The sequence below is a fragment of the Salmo salar genome, chromosome ssa02, assembly GCF_905237065.1.
Source record: "Salmo salar chromosome ssa02, Ssal_v3.1, whole genome shotgun sequence".
Lineage (NCBI taxonomy): Eukaryota > Metazoa > Chordata > Actinopteri > Salmoniformes > Salmonidae > Salmo > Salmo salar.
This window is the reverse complement of record NC_059443.1, coordinates 61,701,708-61,725,231: the sequence shown is the minus strand read 5'-3', so window position 1 is coordinate 61,725,231 and position 23,524 is coordinate 61,701,708. Positions and strand designations below refer to the sequence as shown.

General features: G+C 44.6%; 2 protein-coding genes across 4 annotated transcripts in view; one reads left to right on the top strand and one right to left on the bottom strand.

Annotated features, from left to right (window-relative positions):
• Positions 1-12,299: 12,299 nt before the first annotated feature.
• On the bottom strand, positions 12,300-18,513 carry LOC106588656 (alpha-internexin). 3 transcript variants are annotated; one of them, XM_014177865.2, is made up of 4 exons: positions 17,423-18,513; positions 16,529-16,653; positions 15,643-16,000; positions 12,300-13,759 (listed from the first exon to the last, which is right to left on the bottom strand). In XM_014177865.2, exons 1-3 carry the CDS (start codon positions 18,482-18,484, stop codon positions 15,661-15,663), a joined length of 1,527 nt encoding a protein of 508 aa, XP_014033340.1. In that variant the 5' UTR covers positions 18,485-18,513; the 3' UTR covers positions 12,300-13,759; positions 15,643-15,660. The 3 variants fall into 3 exon arrangements, with proteins under 3 accessions (XP_014033340.1, XP_014033349.1, XP_014033329.1); XM_014177874.2 differs by having other exon boundaries at positions 15,800-16,000; XM_014177854.2 differs by having other exon boundaries at positions 12,300-16,000.
• Positions 18,514-20,858: 2,345 nt separating this feature from the next.
• Positions 20,859-23,524, top strand: part of LOC106588647 (cytosolic purine 5'-nucleotidase) — a 28,744-nt gene continuing 26,078 nt past the window's right edge. Inside the window, exon 1 of the mRNA XM_014177833.2 lies at positions 20,859-21,088. The gene's annotated coding sequence lies outside the window, so the exon portion shown is untranslated. The remainder of the gene's footprint in view (positions 21,089-23,524) is intronic.

Below are 23,524 nucleotides of genomic sequence, written 5' to 3'. Positions count from 1 at the left end.
GAAAAATGTGGTATATACTATAGTATTTAATGTAGTGTTTTTGCGGATTGTAGCGGGGTAAAATCACTGAGGAAGCCAAGTCAGTAAAACATCCATATTACAACCAATGTTGTGATAATTGTGTTGTTTGCTCTATAACCCATTCATTCATAAGGCACTGTGATATAAAATGGCCGAGACAACAAAAAAGACAGTCACACAGTGGTGGAATAAATTCAACTACACATACGTTTGTTTCATCACAGAACCGGAGAGCAACATCTGTCCGGTGAAGTCTACAAAGCAAATATTTCATGTAACAAACAGTTATATGACCGGCAACATGGTAAAGCGAGTTAATGTTTGACAGTTTACTAAACAACTACTGATTTAGAAGCACAGAGTTACTGCAAATCATCACAAAGACAACAGGAGCACTGCCTCGGCTATTTCAGCACCATTTCAACTTAACCATTTAAACATCATCAAATCAACAAGGCTATATAAGCTTAGTTTAATACACTGATAACACACTTAAAGATACAAAAACAACTTAGTCCTATCAATGTTGCTAAATATCATGTGACTGTCTATGGTACTTATTTCTGTCTGTGTGCGTGTGTGTCTGTGTGTGTGCACGCAGTAAAAACATGTAAAAACGCAGTAAAAACGAGTAAAAACATGTTTTTGACTCTGCCTACTTACAAACTAGCTGAAAACCAATGCATTCCTCCTCTCTTTCATGTTGGCAAAATGGTCTATGGCTCTGTCATGCAGTATGCGTTTAGTTTTTGTTGTCATAGGCTACCTAACTAAAACACTTGCTAGCCTAACTTCCTCTCATGGGCAACAATGAACTAGCTAAGTTAGCTAGCTAGTTAACGTGAGCCTACTGGCTACATCTAGGCTATATATGGAATGTCAATTGTCTCAGGCCAGTGGCACAATATACAGTACATTCGGAAAGTATTCAGACCGCTTGACTTTTTCCATATTTTGTTACGTTACAGCCTGATTCTAAAATTGATTAAATTGTTTTTCCCCCCTCATAAATCGACATACAATACCCCATAATGACAAAGCAAAAACAGGTTTTTAGATATTTTATCAAATGTATTTACATAAGTATTCAGACCCTTTGCTATGAGACTTGAAATTGAGCTCAGGTGCATCCTGTTTCCATTGATCATCCGTGAGATGTTTCTTCAACTTGATTGGAGTCCACCTGTGGTAAATTCATTTGATTGGACATGATTTGAAAAGGCACACACCTGTCTATATAAGGTCCCACAGTTGACAGTGCATGTCAGAGCAAAAACCAAGCGATGAGGTCGAAGGAATTGTCCGTAGAGCTCCGAGACAGGATTGTGTCGAGGCACAGATCTGGGGAAGGGTACCAGAGCATTTCTGCAGTATTGAAAGTTCCCAAGAACACAGTGGCCTCCATCATTCTTAAATGGAAGAAGTTTGGAACCACCAAGACTCTTCCTAGTGCTGGCCGCCCGGCCAAACTGAACAATCGGGGGAGAAGGGCCTTGGTCAGGGAGGTGACCAAGAAACCTACGGTTACTCTGACAGAGCATCAGAGTTCCTCTGTGGAGATGGGAGAACCTTCCAGAAGGACAACCATCTCTGCAGCACTCCACCAATCAGGCCTTTATGGTAGAGTGACCAGACGGAAGCCACTCCTCAGTAAAAGGCACATGACAGCCCACTTGGAGTATGCCAAAAGGCACCTAAAGGACTCTCAGACCATGAGAAACAAGATTCTCTTTGGCCTGAATGCTAAGCGTCACATCTGGAGGAAACCTGGCACCATCCCTAGGGTGAAGCATGGTGGTGGCAGCATCATGCTGTGGGGATGTTTTTCAGCGGCAGGGACTGGGAGACTAGTCAGGATCGAGGGAAAGATGAATGGAGCAAGGTACAGAGAGATCCTTGATGAAAACCTGCTCCAGAGCACTCAGGATCTCAGACTGGGGCGAAGGTTCACCTTCCAACAGGAAGTGGCTTCGGGACAAGTCTCTAAATGTCCTTGAGTGACCCAGCCAGAGCCCGGACTCGAACCCGATCTAACACCTCTGGAGAGACCTGAAAATAGCTGTGCAGAGATGCTCCCCATCCAGCCTGACAGAGCTTGTGGGGATCTGCAGAGAAGAATGGGGGAAAACTCCCCAAATACAGATGTGCCAAGCTTGTAGCGTCATACCCAAGAACACTCAAGGCTGTAATTGCTGCCAAAGGTACTTTAACAAAGTAATGAGTAAAGAGTCTGAATACTTATGTAAATGTTATTTTTCTGTGATTATTTTTAATAAATTAGCAAAAATGTCAATATCTGTTTTTGCTTTGTCATTCTGGGGTGTTGTGTGTAGATTGATGAGGGGAAAAAAACAATTTAATCTATTTTAAAATAAGGCCGTAACGTAACAACATTTGGAAAAAGGGTCTGAATATTTTCCGAATGCATTGTAATTCCATAGTAAGTAGTATTTTATAGAACACTGTAGAATTTATTTTATGTGGGCTGACTGCTTTTCTCTGCCATGTGATGTACAACAAGGAACATGTTGCTATGCAATTCTAAGATGGATGTGTTATACTGTAAGTCTGCAAAAACAATCACTTGTAATGTAAACTAATGCAAATGAAAACAAATGCTATCCTGCATTTATGCTTTGATCTACCCGCACTGTCTCTTTCCCTTTCTCTCTCTGAGTGTGCCATCCTCTGCCGCAGTCAGAACGGCAATGGCGTGATGTGGTGTTGGGCTCCCCAGGGACAGGAGGAGAAAAGGCATGGCTTTAAGAGGAGTTTTGCAGAGACACACTCCACATCAACACACTGACTCACAACACTAACTATAACATCCATCAATATACGTATAGCAGTTATATATCTAAGGCCTATATTCCAGAATGTTGAATGTAAAGACAGGAGAGAGCTTTTATCCTCAATGGATACAGATGTAGGATCTTAATTTGATCACCCCATTGCAGGAGAACTTTCCTGCAATGCTGAAATGTAAAACTTGTGCATTTAAGGTTTAAAAAGGCTTCTGGGCCTCCCAAGTGGCACAGCGGTCTAAGGCACTGCATCACTACAGATCCTGGTTTGATCCCAGGCTGTGTCACAGCCGGGCCGCGACCGTGAGACCCATGAGGCGGCGCATAATTGGCCCAGCGTCGTCTGGGGTAGGGGCGGGTTTAGCCGGCCAGGTTGTCTTTGTTCCATCGCGCTCTAGCAACTCCTGTGGCGGGGTGGGCGCAATGCATGCTGACACGGTCGACTAGGTGTACAGTGTTTCCTCCGACACAGTGGTGCGGCTGGCTTCCGGGTTAAGCGAGCATTGTGTCAAGAAGCAGTGCGGCTTGGCGGGGTCGTGTTTTGGAGGACGCACGGCTCTCTACCTTCGCCTCTTCTAAGTCCGTACAGGAGTTGCAGCGATGGGACAAGACTGTAACTACCAATTGGATGTCACGAAATTGGGGAGAAAAAAGGGGTGGGGAAAAAAAAGGCTTCTGAAGTTTGTAATTTCCACTTAGAAATGTCAGACTTGATTTTCCCTTACGAAAAATGTATCAACCCCTACAAAAATATCCAGAAATTATAATCCACATAATAATTCACATTTCCTGTTGCTGCAGGATTATTTTCCAGCTGTAGAAAACTGCCTCAAATTAAGATCCTACATCTGTATGATTATTACTCTATACTGTATTACAGCAGAGCATGGAAATGCCTTATGCAGTATCACTATCATAGAGACAATGCAGCAGAACCTTCAATGTACACAGAGGAGGGGGGCTGACTGAGCATTCCCATTCTAGCGTGCTGTATGACAGACAGGGGAGAGCTGACTGGGTATTCCCATTCTAGCGTGCTGTATGACAGACAGGGGAGAGCTGACTGTGTATTCCCATTCTAGCGTGCTGTATGACAGACAGGGGAGAGCTGACTGTGTATTCCCATTCTAGCTTGCTGTATGACAGACAGGGGAGAGCTGACTGAATATTCCCATTCTAGCTTGCTGTATGACAGATAGTGGAGTGCTGACTGAATATTCCCATTCTAGCGTGCTGTATGACAGACAGGGGAGAGCTGGCTGTGTATTCCCATTCTAGCGTGCTGTATGACAGACAGGGGAGAGCTGGCTGTGTATTCCCATTCTAGCGTGCTGTATGACAGACAGGGGAGAGCTGACTGTTTATTCCATTCTAGCGTGCTGTATGACAGACAGGGGAGAGCTGACTGTGTATTCCCATTCTAGCGTGCTGTATGACAGACAGGGGAGAGCTGACTGTTTATTCCCATTCTAGCGTGCTGTTTTTCAGACAGGGGAGAGCTGGCAGTGTATTCCCATTCTAGCGTGCTGTATGACAGACAGGGGAGAGCTGGCTGTGTATTCCCATTCTAGCGTGCTGTATGACAGACAGGGGAGAGCTGGCTGTGTATTCCCATTCTAGCTTGCTGTATGACAGACAGGGGAGAGCTGGCTGTGTATTCCCATTCTAGCTTGCTGTATGACAGACAGGGGAGAGCTGACTGTGTATTCCCATTCTAGCTTGCTGTATGACAGACAGGGGAGAGCTGACTGTGTATTCCCATTCTAGCTTGCTGTATGACAGACAGGGGAGAGCTGACTGTGTATTCCCATTCTAGCGTGCTGTATGACAGACAGGGGAGAGCTGGCTGTGTATTCCCATTCTAGCGTGCTGTATGACAGACAGGGGAGAGCTGGCTGTGTATTCCCATTCTAGCTTGCTGTATGACAGACAGGGGAGAGCTGACTGTGTATTCCCATTCTAGCTTGCTGTATGACAGGCAGGGGAGAGCTGACTGTGTATTCCCATTCTAGCTTGCTGTATGACAGACAGGGGAGCGCTTAGCTGGATTCTCATATTGCACACCAACCCAGTCAGCTGTATAAAGAGACAGAGAATAACACTGTCTTCCTCCCCAGGCTGGTCTGTCTATCCATCTGAACAGTTAGGCTGATGGGATGTGTGTGTGTGTGGGTGTGTATGTATCTTGTCGAACCGTTACTGAGTCTCTAATGGGGTTAGATACTGTAGGTCTGTTCTGTTTCTTCTGCCTCTGCTGCTGGACCCCTCAGGGTTCAGGGGCTCAGGGTTCAGGGCTCAGGGTTCGGGGGCTCAGGGCTCTGGGCTCAGTACAGATAATACCAGGGAATAGACTGTTCCATCTCCTTCAGGGGAGATTATATAAGACTAGTGCATGGTGTCCATGGTGACAGCAGCAGCACAGCCGATCCCTTTGTTCAGGGTTTAACTGCTTCTGTCTGTCTCGCTCTGTTGACTCGGTCTGATCTATAATTAGCACCAGCTGGGGGGCTGTTTTCATAGCAGGGAGAGTCCTGAGTCACTTCTCCTTTTGGGTAATGTGACACAGTTTTTTTCTCATTCATGGGGAGGCATTGGTTGTAGTAATTGGAGATTTGGTTTGGTATAGCTGCTAGCTGTATTATACATTTGTAACGGCTGTCGTCGCAAGAAAACCAAGATGCAGCGGAGGTTGTGGATTCATTATGAATATTTAATCAAATGAACCACTATAAACAAAACAGCAGCGATATCAAACAGTCCGGTCTGGTCAAAAACAAACGAGACAGAAACCAATCACCCACAAAACCCAAAGGAAAAATAGGCTACTTATGTGTGACTCCCAATCAGCAACAACGAACTTCAGCTGTACCTGATTGGGAGCCACACACAGCCCAAAACAAAGAAATACAAAAACATAGAAAAATGAACATAGAACGCCCACCCAATGTAACACCCTGGCCTAACCAAAATAAAGAACAAAAACCCCTCTCTATGGCCAGGGCGTTACAATTTTGTTTGGACATACTCTTGGTTTCTGGATTATCCCACTGGGCACAGACGTCAATTCAACATCTATTCCATGTTGGTTCAACGTAATTTCATTCAAATGATGTGGAAACATCGTTGGTTCAACCAGTGTGCTTAGTGGTATTTTCTTCATCAATACAATATTTTTTGTCCATGCAGTGCTTTTGTTATAGTTTTGATGGCCACATGTTTTTGGGGGGTTTATTACCTTATCAATATTCTATTTTTAGTCCTTTACCATGTCAATATCCAGTATTATTCTTAGCCCCTGCAGCTCTTCTGTTGAAGACACCTTTTGTTTTTCACTGCAGGCACCTTATACAACCTTTTTATCTGCAGTAATAGTGATTGTTGGACTCTGGGCTCCCACATCATTTGACTTATGCTGTTTCTATGATTTCCCAGAGGGGCACTATACGCCTGTGTAATGGGCCGGGACATTGGAGACTGTCAGAGTACTGAGATAAAGCTACTGCTGGCAGTAGGCTACTAAAACAACGCTAGCCTATTATTTTCTGGATGTGGAACACTTTCCAATCACAGTAAACTGCCACGACAGCACACAACACACCTCTATGAGAATTCACCATGATAAAAAAAAAACATACTGTCCTGTTTGTAATAGTCCCTGTACTATGACCAGCTGGGGCTCTGTCTGCAGCCACTGAATGATACAATGACTGGTCCATGACTATTGAACCTGTACGCTTGGGATCCTGTTGACTGAGAGGTTACTGGACAGTGACTATTGAACCTGTACGCTTGGGATCCTATCGACCGAGAGGATACTGGACCATGAATTTAAACTGTGATGTCTGATCTTCTTAGACTTTTGGGTGTGTGTGTGTGTGTGTGTGTGTGTGTGTGTGTGTGTGTGTGTGTGTGTGTGTGTGTGTGTGTGTGTGTGTGTGTGTGTGTGTGTGTGTGTGTGTGTGTGTGTGTGTGTGTGTGTGTGTGTGTGCGTGTGTGTGTGTCTATCTTCCTGACTGCCCAATTTGTCTGAGAGGTCGCTCTCAAGGCCGCTAGAGCACAGCGGGACGTTAGCGACAGTATCCAAGGCAACAGCAGTCGCTAGTGACCCCGAATTAACCCTTTGTTTACAGGTAACGAGACCAAGCTATGCAAAGAAGGTCCTGCACAGCATCTGCATATGCCATCTGCATATTTCAAATACAGGGTGTTTAATACAACATGCCTATTTACATATTCATGTCCTGGTCAGTTAAGGCTGGTGAGAGGAGCTATTGGAGGATGGGCTCATTGTAATGGCTGGAATGGAATTATTTGTAACAATATCAAACCCCATGTTTGACTCCTGTCCATACGTTCTATTCCAGCCATTACAATGAGCCCGTCCTCCTATAGCTCCTCCCACCGACCTCCACTGGTACTGGTAAAAAGGCCATACTATTCTCTCACATTCATTAGGCACAGAGTTCAAGCTTAACGATAACTGTAAGGGTCCTGTGTGTAGCTGGTGTAGAGAGTCAGGCGCAGGACAGCAGATATGAGTAGAACAACCCCAGGTCTGTAAGGGTCCTGTGTGTAGCTGGTGTAGAGAGTCAGGCGCAGGACAGCAGATATGAGTAGAACAACCCCAGGTCTGTAAGGGTCCTGTGTGTAGCTGGTGTAGAGAGTCAGGCGCAGGACAGCAGATATGAGTAGAACAACCCCAGGTCTGTAAGGGTCCTGTGTGTAGCTGGTGTAGAGAGTCAGGCGCAGGACAGCAGATATGAGTAGAACAACACCAGGTCTGTAAGGGTCCTGTGTGTAGCTGGTGTAGAGAGTCAGGCGCAGGACAGCAGATATGAGTAGAACAACACCAGGTCTGTAAGGGTCCTGTGTGTAGCTGGTGTAGAGAGTCAGGCGCAGGACAGCAGATATGAGTAGAACAACACCAGGTCTGTAAGGGTCCTGTGTGTAGCTGGTGTAGAGAGTCAGGCGCAGGACAGCAGATATGAGTAGAACAACCCCAGGTCTGTAAGGGTCCTGTGTGTAGCTGGTGTAGAGAGTCAGGCGCAGGACAGCAGATATGAGTAGAACAACACCAGGTCTGTAAGGGTCCTGTGTGTAGCTGGTGTAGAGAGTCAGGCGCAGGACAGCAGATATGAGTAGATCAACACCAGGTCTGTAAGGGTCCTGTGTGTAGCTGGTGTAGAGAGTCAGGCGCAGGACAGCAGATATGCATAATCAATGCACTTTACTCAAAAAGACAAATTTACAAAGTAACATCACGAGCCCACAAAGATGGACCGAATTACAATAAACAATCACTCACAAACACAACATGGAGAACAGAGGGTTAAATAATAAACAAGTAATTGGTTGAGTGAAGCCAGGTGTGTAAGACAAAGACAGAACAAATGGAAAATGAAAAGGTGGATCGGCGGTGGCTAGAAAGCCGGTGACGTCGACCGCCGAACGCCGCCCGAACAAGGAGAGGGACCGACTTCGGCGGAAGTCGTGACAATAACCCTCAGGTCGCCTACTGATGACATCAACAGCCCTGGATGGTGACCTCTCAAGATGACGAATCACTTTCTAACGAGACCTTGAGATGGGAGACTGCAGCACGTCCCCCATTTTACAACCAATAATTCCTCCCTCCTCCTGTCTGCCATCAGGTGATACATAACATGTGGGTTAAAGCTACAACTTCAGGAATTTTTCAATAACAGTTGTATTCCTTGCCTTGATTCCGGAATGTGTTTTTTTAAGGCCGATTGAAGTAGTGGTGGGCGGGAGAGACTGTGTGTTTCTGCGCATTTATGGGTGTGTGTGTGTGCGCCCGTGTGTGCATCTGTCACATGTGCTATCTTCAAATTCCCTGTCATAGATTAGCCAAGGCGCAGCGTGCCGGTAGTTCCACATCTTTTATTTGTGAACTCGAACAAAACAAGAAAACTGAAACAAACGTGACGTTCTGGGGCTGCTCACACACAGCTGCACAAAAACAAGATCCCACGAAAACACAGGGAAAAACAGGCTGCCGGGTATGGCTTCCAATCAGAGACAACGATAGACAGCTGCCTCTGATTGGAAACCATACCCGGCCAAAACATAGAAACAAAAACATAGAATGCCCACCCACCTATCACACCCTGGCCTAGCTAAACAGAGAAAACACAGCACTCCTAGGTCAGAGCGTGACAGCATCCACTTCCGTGCGCATGTGTGTGTGTGTGTGTGTGTGTGTGTGTGTGTGTGTGTGTGTGTGTGTGTGTGTGTGTGTGTGTGTGTGTGTGTGTGTGTGTTGCGTTTATGGGTCTGTGGGTGGACTAAGTGACAGGTAAGCCTGTGAGAGAGTGGGATGAATGGGTCTACTCCCACCGGGGTAAGGAGCAGCAGGGGTTAGAGCTGTGGGTGATTCCATTTCATTAGAAGAGGCTGCAGGCTGATATCATACTGTTGCTATAGGGAATATATACAGAATGTAATGGTAATGTATTGTGATTGTTGTTTTCAGTGGGCCCTTGGGTTCAGGGATTTTAACGTACTGTCCATACTTGTCATAGTAAGTAGTGACTGACGAAGTAATGAGATGATTTATGGGAGTGTGTGTGTATGGATGTGTGTGTGCGTATGTGAATATGTACATCTGTGTGTGTGACTCTGCATCTGTCCGCGCTGTGCTACAAGCTCTCACAGTCTAACGTCAAAATTAGACGTTCATAACATGTTTCTCAAACATTACATTTAGAAGTGTTCAAGGCATTAACTCCGAATGGTTAAGTTAAGGGTTAAGGTTTGGGATGGGCTTAAAACAAAAAAAAACATTCTATCGCTGGATTCGAACATGCAACGTTTGGAATCAGAGGTAGATGCCCATCCCCCATCCCCGTCGACAAACTGAAACCTACTTCAAGGTAACAGCGCTCACTTGTGCCCCTAGTGGCTGGTTTCCACATCATCTCCCGACGTCCTCAGACATGGATGGACGTCGAATACTGACTTGTATCACGGGTGACCTGGCTGGTACCATGATGACTCACTCCTTCTCTTGTTCTCCCACAGAGGAGCGATTGCATTGATCCGAGGCGTTGATGGCCAGATAAAGTTTATGGCCTCCCTCGTTCCCCCAGCCCCAGTCAACTGTGTGTGTGTGTGTGTGTGTGTGTGTGTGTGTGTGTGTGTGTGTGTGTGTGTGTGTGTGTGTGTGTGTGTGTGTGTGTGTGTGTGTGTGTGTGTGTGTGTGTGTGGTTTATGGCGTCCTTCGCTCCCCAGCCACAGTCCCCGGACTGATTGTCATTGCCCCGTCCACCGCCAACAGAGAGGAGAGAGAGATTCATCGCCATGACCCCGTAAAGTTAAAACATGTTTATTTTTCAGAACATCCCTCACAGAGAGAGAGGGAGGACAATGAGGGAGGGAGAAAGGGAGGGAGGGGGAGAGAGAGAGAGAGAGAGAGAGAAAGATAGAGAGAACAGGGGTGAAACAGGGAGAGAGAGACCCTGAGAGAGATATACAGAGATAGCGATAGAGAGAGACGTTGAGAGAGATAGAAACGGAGAAAGAGAGAGAATGTTTCCTCAAAACAGATGCCATTGCCTGACAAGCTGACTAGTCATGATTGCCTTAGTCATTCCCCTCTCTGTTCACATAGTTCGTTGTAGAGGTATTTTAGAACATATGCCGCTATCACGCTATGGAGCTACTGGGGTTATCCAGAGTTTGTCCCTACTGAAGCATATCCAATACACTCCAACTAAGTCATTCAAGTTCATACTTTACACTGTAAGGAAAACATTATGCGTGACACAGTGTGCCAACTGCATGTGCGCAACATGCTAATGCTAGCAGGAAATTAGCCATCAGCACGCTACACTGACCTTGTGTGATTGTGATTTTTTTTGCATTGGCCTCTGAGCCATCCACTCTTGACAGTGTATTTCAGCTTCATGATTAGTTTCAGCACCCCGCAGAGTGACAAATGGATCCCATGGCTTAGTACATGATATCCTACTTTACAGTTTCTCTTCAAAGCATTTGTTTCACTCTCTAAAATACATATCTGGCAACATCTCTGAGTGTTCTGAGCAGGGTTGTTAAGTTGGGACCTGCATAACAAGGTAAAAAGGCATAGCTCCAATGCAGGATGGTCTGATCTGATGCAGGGCGGGCTGTTTCATAACAGGGCTTTTACATGGCGTGCCACTGTGTGAGCCTCTCGCTAGACCTTCCACTCGGCAGCATTGCAGGGGTATAAATCTTTGAAGGACTGCAGAGTGCGTCACACACACAGAACCACCCAGCCCAATTCGGCCCGGCCCACAGACCGAGGCTGCAGGGAGAGAGGTGCTTACAGGGGGTCCATGGAGGCCCAAGACCTAGGTGTTGGAAGGAGTGTGTGTGTGACTGTGTGTGTGACTGTGTGTGTGACTGTGTGTGTGTGTGTGTGTGTGTGTGTGCGTGCGTGCGTGCGTGTGTGTGTGTGAGGTTGGTAGAGGAAGAGATACAAAGGTCAACACAGCAGACAACCTATAAAGGTGTCTCTCTACCATGACCCTGGAGAGCAGACTACAGCCATAACCAAACCGTCAAGGTGGTTGTGCCCTTATTGTCTCAGCATCACTTCTTTACACAGAGATGTTCAAACAGCTACGACAACTGTCAATCATTTTCCACCTGACAGATGGAGGGGCGGGATATTCAAATGAAATGAACGTCTTTTGTTCTTTTATTCATGAATTTATTTGTGAATTGTTCAATGATTATTCTTACGTTCCTACATTCCTACCTAGTTCTTTCATCGTTAACAAAATGAACAAAAGCTCTCTAATTGGAAAGTGAACTGCGAGAGTGAATGGGTCTACTAATGGAGTTATCTATTGCACATTCAATTTCGAATGAACAACCTAGGCTTTGATAGAATCATCAACACATGGGACGCTAGATGAATCACAAAAGATGCTCACTTAAAGCTAAGAATAATTGATTCATCTAAACTGAGATCCTGCATATTTCTTAGATTCATTTACCTAGCATGACCAAGAGTGGAAAACCCCTTTCCATCATACCGCGGTTAATCCTGTGTCTGAATAAGATTAGAATCCCATTAGTAAATGGTTTACATGTTTTTTTCATAGATGTATTAAACCTCGCTTGATTGGTCCATTACTACCATAATGACTGCATTACCGCTTAAAAATGACTACTTTATCGTAGGATCCACCCATTCGTCGATGTACGATGTCATTTGGCTTGGTTGAGATCTCCCGTGACTGAGAGCACATAGGAAACATTACTGTAAAGTCAAATAGTTAGTGCACTCCACTGGGCACACACTGGTTGAATCAACGTTGTTTCCACGTCATTTCAATGAAATGACATTGAACCAATGTGGAATAGACGTGGAATAGACGCCTATGCCCAGTTTGGTATGCTCGCCTACTCCACGAGGCAAGTCCTTTTAAAAACCCCATCAGAAAGACACAACAAGCCCAGAGATACGGTCTTAATAACGTCTAGTCTTTATTGGTGCGTGCCATACATCAGCAGTAAGGTACAGAGTCAGAGCATAGTCTATCAATTACATTCAGATACTAAGCGTTTACATGTTTTCAGTTATTCAGTTTAGCATGGTAGCTGTTGCTCTTAAAGCTAGAGAGAGATGGTTGAGAATAAAACATCCTTAACATAACCACACGTAGACGCACATGAATCCCAACTTCCACGTAAGTCATATTTACACTTGCGTTGATGTCTATGGGAGGCTAAGTGGAAGTTTAACTTGAAGTGCAAGTCAGGATTCATTCAGCTAGAAAGCAGCTGGTGTTTTAAGGCATTTTGACAACACTATAGCATTCATTCATTCCATGTTTTGTTTTGTATTATTTGTCGGTTTTGGTTTTGCGTGGCAACGGGTTTTCAAAAACAGCTCTATTTTGTACAGGAAAAGTGGTTTTTGTCGCACACGCATTTTAGAAAAGTTTGGCAGTGCTGCAGTAGTAGTCGTGAGGTTTGTTGTAGAGGCTTGTTGCAATGGTATTTTGACACCTGTGACCCTCTTGATTACGTTGAAGTCATAGCTATTCTAAACTTATACCTGTGGTTGTGTACAAGGCTACTTGTATCTGTACTTGTACTTGCACTTGCACTCATATTTGTACTTGTCGATGTAGCTGTGCTTGTACTTGCAACCAGTTTTCCTCTGTAAATTTCCTTTACATTGGAGCTCAAGAATTAAGGAAACGGTAGGCCAAACTTTCTGATTTTCCCAACCTGATTCCCCACTATGAGTTACCCTAGGAAACTGTCCACATATACAAACACATACAACTCCAGACACTCAGACACTTAGTTACGCAAGCCTCGTGTAAAACAACGGCAACCACATCTCCACCAATCAACAGCTTTCTGTAGTTTGTTGTACAATCAGTGGTTTCCATTCGCAGGGTGAGTGGGTGAGTGCAGCCGGTCAGGGTTTAGAGGTCCATGGCAGACAGTCAGACAGACATAGATACAGAGGTAGCCTAGGTCTAGATTTGTTTGTGCTCTCTTGCCAACTCTATGTCGATGAGAGACAGTGAGTTGGCAACATAGCAGAAATAGACTGGCACTCAAGCTAAGATACAGAGGTAAGAAGACAGAAGTAGTTGTGTTGAAACCTGGACAGTGCACAAGAAGGAAACAAAAGGTCTGCCTAGTTCCTTTACATACAGATTTCTATTGCTGAGATCATTCATAATCGTTCACAACAGACATAATATTTCCGTCATGGCCGTATTTTTCAGAGGTCATGGTGCTTTAAAAGCATCACGGTCGGGTCCATTTTTCTGGACTATTGGTTTGTTTTTGTTTACTTGTTTGTTTGGCTTGTTAGTTGTTGTGTTCCTAAGGCGTAGTGTCGTGATGTGGTACTGTTCGGAGGCTGGACGTCGCTGTTAATTCAAACGGGCTTCAGGAGTCTGCAATGGAAGGTGGGAAATGGAGTTTATGCATACCATTCTGCCCGACACACCCTATTGGACCATGTAGAAGCCCACGCATTCTCTATTTGATTGATTGAGCCTGTCGTGAGAAAGAGAATTTAAAGGTAGCTCATCTTCTCTCTCTCTCCCTCTCTGTTTAATTTCCTTTCTCCCTGTTTCTCAGAGTCCCACACCTCCTACTTTTCTTTCTACTTCTCCCATTGCCCCTTTTCTTGTAACCAGTCATGGCCTGCACAAACTGATCGTCAGTACAAATGAAATCTCATCTAGATCGATATATAAGGGCCCTGAATATGACCCTCATCATGACGAACATCCTCATCATTCGCAGAATCATCACACAAGAACCAAGCAGTGTAGCTGAGGACAATGTCAGCAGCGTGTGTCGAAGTCACATCCTGTCTAAATGATGGCATTCATCTCAAGTCTAACCTACTGGCCAACTAAGCACGTACAACCTCATGTTCTAAAACCAGTGTTGTGTACATGGCGATGTAAAGCATTGGCAATGAAGTGTGGAACCTAGCATCCCATTGATTTCCTACTATACGTTATGAGTATGTGAAAATGAAGTATGGCCCTCTAACAATCTGTCACCATGCAAGCTTGAGATATGCTACATACATCATGCAAATAACAGTTTGATTATTAGCTAGTTTCACTTTCAGGCTGAAATGTCAGGCGGTCTATTCAAACGTCAATCAGCGCTTACACTAAAAGGGCATTATCATCATTTTCACTGAGTTATTCCAACCTCATAGTGTGTAAACATTTAGAAAACACCGGAAAATCACATTTCTGACTGGACTGGGCCTTTATAGAAGTTTGATGAATTGACATCAAGAGCAATCTTGGAGAGTAATTCTGCTTTTGGTGGAACCATTGTTGGTTGAGCTCTGGTTCTGGTGTAGAAGGGGTGGCGGTTTAAACAACGCGCTGTTGTCATGTTGTCATGCAGATTTGAGTGGACCGGGATCATAAGGCAGATGCTATTGACAGTGACGAGACCAGGGTACGAACAAGCCTTTTAGATATACTCTGATTTAGTTACTCGTGATGTTTTGTCTGAAAGCATTGCATTGAAACTCAGAGTTCGCAATATTATCTGCGTTGTAGATAAGGCAAAAATGGCTCCGCAAGATCACAGATCTTTTTTTGTTTTCTGCCGAGTTTGAATAACTGTGTGCTCCTTTAACAACTTGATCGATCTCTAGCTCTTACCTCCGTACCATACAAGTGCTTTCATTCATATTGTGGTATGTGGACGTAGTAGACGTATTAACAACAGTTAACAAGCTGATATGTTTCGGATTTTTGTTTTTCGTGCACAAATTCAAACTCTCGCACACACATCCGCCCCTCCCCCCATGGAATGTGTATAGAGAATATTATCATAGGCGGTGGCAGTGGTGCATGATTGTTTCTTGAACTGAATGACATCTATCACAGCTCGGTGCCAAACTAGCCTGGCGTCCCAAACTGATTTCGCTGTGTTTCACTGTTGTTTCTAGTGTGTGCAGCGCTCAGTCTGGTTAAACCAGGCTAGTGCCATACAATAGCGCGAGCCCAAAGTGAGAGTAAACTGTTTTGAGTATTGTACTGAACTGTATGTTCCTATCACCACAATAACCTACGTGTCTCCTGATAGGGCCAGAAGTGTGCCTGTAACTACTTTGTTATTGTCATAGTAAGAGAGTAGAGTGGAGAGAACTACAGTGATTGGTTGTTGGATAGTGGTAGGTTACACAGTAGTAGTAGTAGAGTCTAAACTATAACGGATTCCTCTCTGAGAATACCCCTGTGAAGGGGGGAGGGGGATGGGGAGTAGGAGGGAGGGGATGGAAGGTGGAAGGTTAAACCTAAGGGAAGGGGAGAGTCTAGTTTTTCTGGTTGGTGGGGTTGGCGTCGCTGGCCTCCTTCTGGTCTCCGTCGTTGGACCCCTTGCCAGACTTGCTCTGCCCATCCTCCTGGTCCTTTCCCTCATTCTTCTTGGAGCCTCCAGAGATGGTGGTGTACCTGGTGGTCTGGTTGTAGCTGCCCATGCTGGGCAAGTCCACGTCGCCGGAGGAGGTCATGTCGGAGGACCTCATGTTGGAGGACCTCATCTCGGAGGACCTCATGCCGGAGGACCTCATCTCGGAGGACCTCATGTTCATGCTGGGGCTGGAGTAGGTGATGCCTGTGCTGATGCGGGTCTCTTCCCCTTCCAGGAGTTTCCTGAGGAGAGGGGGGGGAAGTGTTAGGGAGTGTGACGGAGGGAGGGATGGGGGAGAAGAAAGCAGGGTCAGAGGGGAGAGGAAGGAGAGATGTAGAGAAAGAGATAGCGGGAGGGGAGGAAGGGAGAGAGATAGGGTTGGTTAAATACAGGTTAAAATATAAACGAGTCACGTGACCAGCCCATTCTACCCCAGGAGAGTAATGCTAAGTCACCTCAGGGCATGTGGGTAATGACTTCTAAATCTATGTCATTGATTGATCAGGATCTTTAAAGTGATGCTGATCAAGTGTTGGTCATGCAGGTATTTAGGCATGACATTTTCAAGCTTAATAAATCTACTGTAACTTTATGAAAGCTAGAATGTCAATTTGTATGTTACAGTAATGTGATGTTATGATTACAATGATGAATGTTATGATTATAATGATGAATACAAGCTATGTAAAATGTATGCATGACTGTAAGTGGCTTTGGGTAAAAGCATCTGCTAAATTGCATATATTATTATATATGATTATATTAAGTACCTGTATGCAGCAATTTCAATATCCAGCGCCATCTTGACATTCAGCAGGTCCTGGTACTCCCGCAGGTGACGAGCCATCTCGCTCTTAGTGGTCCTCAGGTCATTGTCCAGCTCGGCCATGTTGTCCTGGTAACATATTGAAGTAGAAAACAAATTGTGAAACAGTGGCAACCGTAAAAGTGAATTGTGTTGATATAGGCTATGTTTTAATATAGCCTAACTTTCTTCTGAGTGTTGGTGATGTCTAACTCAAGAGAATAACGATAACAATAAGATTATAAATTCGATTTTAAATAACCAAGAACAGGCCACTCTCCAAAGAATATGTCATCACCATGTACAGTACAGAGACGCACTAACGCCAAATAAAATACGGTTATAAGAGAGCATTCAATGAGTTTCTCAGTTACTAAGTACAACACAAAGCAGTTACAATGAGAGGCGCGTGTGTATTTTAAAATTAGAACAGTGGTTTTCAACTTCCAATCTCAAAAAAAAGCTAAAAGACCCTTTCAACCGCAGCCCTATGACCGGTGACAGAGCGTTTTATCACGCCACCGGAATAGTTTCAGCACCATGGAGAGTGAACAGCTCCTATTGTCATCTCAACACTTTTATTTTACAGCTCTCATGTTGTACATTTTAGTAAAACAATTTAATAGCTCTAAAATAATGTTATAAAGCTAAATTCCCCAATTTTATTAGAACAGAAATTGTGATTTTCTTTAATCAGAATTATTTATTTTTTTGCACATGGTTAAATGCAACATCTTTCCAAACTAAACAGTTCTTTATCTCTTGCTTTATCCTGGACATGTTTGTAAACAAACTGCAAGAAAGATAAGCTCACATTTGAACTTTTAAGTGTATTTAAAGTAAACAAATAATGTCTTACCTGGTACTGCCCAATCTCCTGGTTGTGCCTCTCCTCCATCTCGTTGAGCTGCCTTTCCAGGGACTCGTTGGTTCCCCTCAGGCTCTCGATCTCGATGGTCTTGGACTGGAGCTGCCTCCTGAACTCATTGAGTTCCTCCCGGCTGGCGCGCATCGCCTCCTGGCTACGGGTGGCCTGCTCATTGAGGTCAACGAACTTCGACTTGTACCACTCCTCGGCGGACTGGAGGTTCTTGGAGGCTATGGACTCGTACTGGCCTCGGATCTCCTTCAGGGCAGAGGTGAGGTCAGGTTTGGAGACCTCCATCTCCACGGACACCTGGGCGGCTTGGATCATGTTCATGAGCTCGGCCACCTCCTCCTCGTGCACCTTCCTCATGAAGTTGATCTCGTCGAGGAGGGATTCTACCTTCTTCTCCAGGTCTAAACGCACCATGGTGGCGTCGTCCACGTCCTTCTTGAACGCCTTGAGGGTCTGCTCGGCTTCCTCCCGCAGGCGGTACTCGTCCTCGTATTTGACGCGGAGCTTCTGCAGGTCCTCTTCAATGTTGTCACGCTCGATGAGGATCTGGGACTTCTCACCGTTCACCTCATCGAGCTGGGAGCGCAGCTCACGGATCTCCTGCTGGTACAGGTCCGCCAGGCGCGAGGGCTCCGTCTGCCTCTGACGCAGGGTCACCAGCTCGGTCTCGAGCACCTTGTTCTGCTGTTCCAAGTTGCGCACCTTGTCGATGAACATGGCAAAGCGGTCATTGAGCCCCATCATCTGCTCCTTCTCGTTGGTGCGGATGATTTTGAACTCATTGTTGAGCACCGTGCTCTGGGCAAAATCCAAGTTCTCCATCGGCATGGGCATCTGCGAGTAGGACCGGCCAGAGGACCTCTTCTGGTGGAAAGAGGAGCCCAGGTTAGAGCCCATGCTCCGGGACTGAGAGTGGGACCGGTAACCGCCGCTGCGTAAAGAGGCATTGCTCATGCGGGATGGAGAGCTGGAGTAACGGGGAGACTCCCCGAAAATCTTTCGGTAGGAAGAGGCAGAATTGAAGTCAGATCCGTAGCTCATCTTGGCGAGTGATGAAAGGGAGCAGAGCAGGGGGCGCGTCTCCTTTTTATAGGGGGACCTCCCAACGATCTATAATGAATGCCTGCTGACGTCAACCTCTAGCCTGCCCAACTGGCCACTTCAGATGTCCCAGGTAAAACAACCTCTAGCCTGCCCAACTGGCCACTGCAGATGTCCCAGGTAAAACAACCTCTCATCAAATACCTTAAATATACTGAGTCATTGATTATAAGCACCTTTAAAGGGTTAATAACCACATTTATATTTGTGATTAAACTCACATCTAAGGAGATCTAAGGAGCCATACCTATTGTGGACACTAGAGCCAGTAGATGGAACTGTCCGGTTTGGCGCAGTGCTGATATCAGCAAGAAATATTTGATCTCGTTTTAGCCACTCACCTCTGAGGAGACTGGACACATTGTACTAAACTATTTTAAATGTTGTTCTAAACCTGTGCAATTTTCATTCTCAATACTATTGGACTTAGGATGCGTTTTTAGGCTGCCTAAAACATTTATTCTGTAGACTAAAACCGGTAGTAATGCTGAAATGTATATTAATGTAGAAGGTGAGCCTGACGTGTTACTGCCATATGTGAGCTACTCTTCCCATTACTGAAAGTAATAAAGGTCCTTCTACATAATTTGACACTACAATTATGAACCATGAACTATGAAGCGTCTTGTCTCTACGTTAATAGGCCTACATCAGATATTGTCCTGCAGAGGATCCAGCACATTTCTGACATATGGCTAGATTTAGTTTGTAAATATCCCTGTATCATCCTTAGTCATCATGCAGCTTTCCAGAATCAGACCTCTCTCCACACCTCCTACAGAAATGGTTGTGTGATGCTGCCCTCTGTTGACGCAACTCATACTGCACGGCCCCAGAGTTTGGGATGGGACAGCTGCAGCTAAATACAAGGCTAGGTGCATGTGGTTAAATGGATGGATGGATGTAGACAGTGTTGAGTTTAGTTAGCCTGGTATTGTAAATTACTTTAGCAGACATTTATATCTTTAAATATGACATGAGATGGATGATAGACAGATAGATTCTAATGCCCCGTGGGCAGATTATTCACCAATTGGGTCAATCATACGCTATGGCATTGTTACTGTACATGGATGGTTTGGTGTATCTCACTTTTACATGGTCTGGTAACCTGACGGTGTAGCTTATTGTTACATGGTTTGGTAACCTGATGGTGTAGCTTATTGTTACATGGTTTGGTAACCTGACGGTGCAGCTCCCTGTTACATGGTTTGGTAACCTGACGGTACAGCTCACTGTTACATGGTTTGGTAACCTGACGGTGCAGCTCCCTGTTACATGGTTTGGTAACCTGACGGTGCAGCTCACTGTTACATGGTTTGGTAACCTGACGGTGCAGCTCACTGTTACATGGTTTGGTAACCTGACGGTGCAGTTCACTGTTACATGGTTTGGTAACCTGACGGTGCAGCTCACTGTTACATGGTTTGGTAACCTGACGGTGCAGCTCACTGTTACATGGTTTGGTAACCTGACGGTGCAGCTCACTGTTACATGGTTTGGTAACCTGACGGTGCAGCTCACTGTTACATGGTTTGGTAACCTGACGGTGCAGTTCACTGTTACATGGTTTGGTAACCTGATGGTGCAGCTCACTGTTACATGGTTTGGTAACCTGACGGTGCAGCTCAAAGCCCAAATCTTGAGACTGACTAAGACAGCGGGGAAGATTATAGGCATGACACTTCCCTCCTCTCTCCAGGACAGGGTCATATCGGACCCCACACATGCACTGAACACAGAGTTCCAGCTGATGCTGCCGGGGAGGTGTTATAGGATGCCTCGATGCAGGCTGAACAGATATAAACATTATTTTGTCCCCCTGTCATTAAAACTGCTAAACAGCCTGCCTGCCATGCATGTACTAACGTTTTGTGTGGGTGGGGAGGGGGGTGTATGATGGGGTGTTATTCTATCTATGTTGTGTTAATTTATTCTATGCATTTATGTGGAAGCAGCAGCAGTCTCTATTGTCCAGGTCTGCATTGTAGGCCATTTTATTCTAGGCCTAGGCCTACTTACTGGAGCCTATTCATCAAAATAATAGAGAATAGAGAAATGATTTGCCTAATAGAAAAAGTATAAAATGTCAATAGATTGATTTGGAAAAACAAATTCAAGTTTGCAATAGTGTTTGCAGTAAAACGTGTGAAATTACGAAATCACAATTGTATTTTTATTCTAAATACATTTAGTGAATGAAAGGAATTGCAACAGTAGTCTCATTGATGGCCCATTGATGATATCAGAATTGTATTCAGCCTAAAATCATCATATTTCAATAATACAATTTATGTCCCTCCCCCTTACAGCAGAAAAACGCCGCCCACTGCCTCGGTAACAATCCACTGTCAGTAGAGAGCTTTTCCAAGAAATTGCGAAAGAATCATATCTCCACGGACTGTGTATGCATAACGTATCTACTTGTTCTCCTGCGAGTGCATTTCAGATACTTTTTTCGATTTTGTTCCACGTTGATCGTGTATGAAGCGCATGCTCAGATTATCAAACGGTGCAGTTTTTGCTTTATCGAGGAATACAGAGGTGAGTGTATGTAAAATCGGTCACAGAACACCCGTTTTTGTTCTATTCTACTATAGACAGTCTGCCACTTTGGCTTTTCCGTGAAGGGGGAGCAGATGTGAATGGTTGTTTTGTAACCTGCTAGCTAGCTTAGCATAATGCTAATAAATGCGACAAAATAGTTAAATTGTGGCTTAGCTAACGTCCATTTTGTAAATTGCCTAACGTTAGTATTTAATGCTAAACTCCCTAATCAGCTGTTAGCTGACAAGGTAGCTATAACTAGCTACATTACTAGCTAACCCCCTTGGCGACCTGCAAGCAAAGAAAAGGTGATTTAGACAGAGACCATTGTTTGCGCTGGCAAGATAAGCGCATAATGACAAGCCCTCTGCGAGCTGAGCCTATAATTAAAAGGAAGCTACAGTATATATTCAGGCTAACAATGAGCTAAACCTAGTTATTGAAGATGCAATATATAACTTTTTTTGGGCGACCCAACCAAATTCACATAGAAATACAGGTTATAGATCTTTCATTATTATTGAAAGCAAGTCTAAGAAGCTGTAGATCTGTTCTATGTGCGCTTTTCTATGCTTCCCGTTCTTAAGTTTCGGTTTTGTATACCAGCTTCAAACAGCTGAAAATAATATTTTTGTTTGTGGAAAATATATTAGATGGTACAATGATTCTTTACACAATGACTGGTTGTTTTGTCACAAACTGAACTCAGGTGAAATATTAGCAAGTGATTTATGCATATTGCACCTTTTTAAAGCACATACCTAGCTACTGAATTTAAAATGTGACCTAGCTAACTAACTTATCACTTTTTGTTGGCCTCAAAATTGCAGTTAGCTACCATGCTAGCTAGCGTAGCGCAGCTGATTATTGCTTGCTACTCAAATGGAGTAGTTACTGCTAGTTTACTTGACATTCTTTTTACCTTGTGTTGATTTGCCCATTCTTTTAGCAAACGTAAAAAGTAGTTAGTTGCTACATAACGTTAGCTATATTTGTTTAATCAAAAACATATCTGGCTTGGTGCATCATCAGCCAATCCGACATTGATTGGTCTGACAAGGCAGGTCCAGTGTTCCCTGTAGGACCTTGGACCAAGTCTGAACACTGTATACTTTTCTATTGAGGATAAACATATTAACTTGGTCTTTGATTGTATAGTCCATTACAAAATGTTAAATAAAGCTATACTCTACATTTCTTCACTGGTTTGTCAAGGAGCATAAGGCTGGAATAGGCTAACTTTTATCTATGCCAAAAATGCCAAGGGCTGTCCTTGGCCTCCTTGGAAAACTTGCTCAGTTGAGTAGTTCACACTGTGATGTCACTTTGCCTGAACCCAGTTTCAGAGCATCTCATCAAATGTCACTTTTCCCTAGCACAGCTGGAGCGAGGAAACTCATGGTTGCTGGGGATAAGTCTTTCCCTCGCCCTTAGCCAGCAGATCTGACCCGCTTGCTTACAGCTGCACTAGGGTTGGACAGCATTCCTGTGTATATTAAGACACCGTGGAGCTGACGTGAGGTATTGCTCAGAAAACGTACCTCAATCCAAGGATGAGAAATGTGTTGTACTCTGAATTGTCCCAATATTCCAACTGTTACACCATGAGAAGATTGAACGAGTGCTCGTTTTTAGCAGTTGTTCAATCTTCTCGGTGTAACAGTTGGGATAATGGGACAATTCGAAGTGCAACACATTTCTCATACCTGGATAGAGGTACATTTCCCGAGCCTTAATATACAGGAATTCTGTACAACCCTAGTGCTGCTGTAAGCAAGGTCAGATCTGCTGGCTACCTCACCCTTCAACCCCTCAAGGTTTTCTCGCTTGTTTGTGTATTGTGTCATTTGCGAATTGTGTGACAAAGAAAAGCTGACCTCAGATTTTTCTCCTGCCCCCTTCCCTAGTCTCCTGGGAGATAGCGAAGGCAGTTAATGTTAAAAAAAAACCCCTGCTCATTCTCTGGAGAGACGGCTAAAAACATACATCTTTCCCCTGAGAATGTTACGCTGCTAAACATTGAACAGATGTGCATGCTGGCACTGAAGGCTCTTTTCATTTCTGTTTATATCATAAAAAAAAAAAAAAAATGTGTTACGCCTACCGTACAACCCAATTTCGTCTCACGTGTGCTGGGTTTAATCTAATCTACCCTAGCTCTTTGTCTCTCAAACTGAGTAGCCCAGGAGAAGTGACTTTCTTCCACCTCGGTGGCCGACCGTTTTTCATTAGCCACAGTCAGGATGAGGACAGTAATTAGTCTTACATTCGTCCCCTCTTCTTCTAACTCATTACCGAGTCTTGCACAGAAATGGCCTGCATAGTGTGAACATTGACAACACACGCTGTTCGATTTCTTTAGTAGTCAAGAGTGACTCAAACCAGGGATGCGTCCCAAGTGGCACCCTGTACACTATATATGGAATAGGGTGC

Coding starts and splice junctions, on each gene's coding strand:
- LOC106588656 (XM_014177854.2), bottom strand. CDS start 18,484: ATGAGCTACGGATCTGACTTCAATTCTGCCTCTTCCTACCGAAAGATT. Junction 16,654..17,422: donor AGGAGATTGGGCAGTACCAG/GTAAGACATTAT, acceptor ATATGTTACCAG/GACAACATGGCCGAGCTGGA. Junction 16,001..16,528: donor ATTGAAATTGCTGCATACAG/GTACTTAATATA, acceptor CCCTCTCCTCAG/GAAACTCCTGGAAGGGGAAG.